General features: G+C 35.7%; 1 protein-coding gene across 1 annotated transcript in view; it reads left to right on the plus strand.

Moving 5' to 3' along the window:
• The window catches only part of LOC137656565 (PDF receptor-like), a 213,692-nt gene that overhangs the window by 206,187 nt on the left and 5,005 nt on the right, over positions 1–2,500 (plus strand). The window contains exon 10 of the mRNA XM_068390739.1: positions 1,649–1,841. Within this exon, the coding sequence (XP_068246840.1) occupies positions 1,649–1,841 (193 nt within the window). The remainder of the gene's footprint in view (positions 1–1,648; positions 1,842–2,500) is intronic.

The following is a 2,500-nucleotide window of genomic DNA, read 5'->3' on the forward strand; positions in this document are numbered from 1 at the left end:
CACAGATGTTGCCTTGGAATAACGAGTATTCATCACCCCTGGTATGCCCTGATGAAGAGATGATGACCAGTTTAGGTGATGTACTGCTGTTTATACTCTATATCTTTTGAAGCATGATAGTTGGTTTGTCCAGCCTTCCTCTTCTTATGTGAAAGAAACCTGCTCATTCGGATGTGTTTTGCATTTGTATCATCTCTGATCTGACACTAGATTCTTACTTTTCCTTGACATTTTTATTGGATAGCATTCTTCAGTGAATCATCTCTGTATGTGATATCCACATTTATGATTCCCTCATAATTTCATGTGAGGCACATCTTCTGTCGATAAAGGTTTCTGGTTTCATGGCTATCTTCTGCAGAAAACTAATTCCATATACCAGGGCTATCTATTGTTTTGGAGAATCTGGTATGTCATCAAACCAATTTTCTGGTGGGTGATATTCGTATGGAAGTTTTACTAATGCCATCTTGTTGAGAATGCAGATCAACTTCGATTTGTCCAGGGATGGTAGGATTGTATGTAATTGAGCATGTTGGTATCTTGGTGTCAGTAAATTCATAATTTCCAATGGCCTCTCTCTGTTTGATATCTGGGCTAATCATAGCTAGGATCATCAGTCTGCCAAACAGGACCTTGGCCTCTTTTAGATCCCCAGTCTTGTCTTGGAGTACTGCTGAGGTTTTCTTGTTTGCAGACATGTCCATCTTGTCTCTTCCTTCTTTACTGGGGCCCGTAGGCTGACATATCCATTGATTTGCTCTGACAATAGTAGTCATAGAGATTTTAACAAGTCACATCAGTATTCGAGATGGATGGTGTATAATTTTTAGGCATGTAATCAAGAGTGATCACATTTTGCTACTTTTTACCTTCAGAATCAAATGTGTTTTCAAATGTCAATATGGGGGTATTACCTTTTTAGAGTATCAAGCTCATTCTTGATATGACGTGACTCAAGGTCAAAATGCTTTCTGGTTTTTTCATGTTCTAAGTCCAACATGCTCTTGAGCTCTCTTGTAAAGCAGGAGAGTTTTTGGTGTTACAAAGAAGAACCTCTGTTTAACATTGACATTTTTTTTTGAGGTACTGACGAGTCCCAAATGAATATTCGTCACCTTGTTAGGATGTTCTTTATCTGCTGGATAAGAAATGTTGCCTGCTTACAGTTCTTCCAAAGTTTCAGGGTGATTTGTCCTCAGATCAGGAATATCTATTATGTATCTGGGACAGATATGCTTGTACTTGATTCGGTTAAAGGCGAAGAGGAGCTTACTCAGCTGCTCTTCAGGTCAGCATTCCTGGCGCCAGTGAAAAAAGCACGATTATACCCAGACGCTGTAGGCAGTTCAACATTGCCTTGAACAAAAAATTCTACGAAAATCAAAATCCAAACATAGTAAACCTGATGAGAGAGAGAGAGAGAGAGAGAGAGAGAGAGAGAGAGAGAGAGAGAGAGAGAGAGAGAGAGAGAGAGAGGAGAGAGAGAGAGAGAGAGAGAGAGAGAGAGAGAGCAGATTTGTTTAGATCAAACCGATGGTAGATTAGAAAACCAGGCATAATAATGTGAAGCAGCAACCATCTAAATTATTTATTGAAATACTTTGTTATTTTGACTGAAAGCCATAAAATTTTCTTTCAAATGAAGACCTCTGAGGAAGTCAGTGCGCAACGCCCTTTTCTTGCTACCGCTTCTTGGAATCACCAATGCCATCACTATGATTCCCAAGCCTCTGGAGAGATCAGCATTTGAATTTGGCGTCTGGTCTTACGGCACAAACTTACTGACGTCTTTCCAGGGTTTTGTTGTCGCCTGCATCTATTGCTTCTTTAATGCAGATGTGAGTATATTATATACATATGAAAATAAAATTTAATTGTTAAGTTAGTTACATTTTTTTTTTTGGTGTGTAGTCGTTCAAAAATAAATAAAATTTCTTTTTAATTTTGATTTGTTCCTAATCGCATCTTAGGGTTTTAATAGTTTGCATTCCTTCACCATTACAAGTAATGAATGCCATTCAACTTCAAGCTTCTTGGTAAAATGTCATTGCATCCAGAATATATAATTTGTACTTCAACAAATGGAATTTGATGCCCACTGGTTTTGTAAAAGATTTTTTTCCTTGTTGTATACCTATTGATTATGGAAATTTATTTTAGAGTATCCGTCAGATCATTTATTAATAAAGTATCTATCATTCAAATCATTCCAATCTTTTGATTATTAGTTTTAGTTGAATATTGATTTCGAATGACAAAAACCTTGTTTATTTTGAGTCAACACTTGATTCATAAAACGTAAACTATATTTATTAATAGGTTTTATATTTGCTTAAGCACTCTATTGAAGTTTTATAGAAACTCGTGAGTTTTATCATGATATCTAAGGCAACATTTAAATAGTTTTATAATTACATTTCACATAAAATAAATACATATTTTTTTAAAGTAACTCTTTTAAAGATAGGAATTTGCTTTATATATTTTCATCATGTAT

Source organism: Palaemon carinicauda, chromosome 17, assembly GCF_036898095.1.
Source record: "Palaemon carinicauda isolate YSFRI2023 chromosome 17, ASM3689809v2, whole genome shotgun sequence".
NCBI lineage: Eukaryota > Metazoa > Arthropoda > Malacostraca > Decapoda > Palaemonidae > Palaemon > Palaemon carinicauda.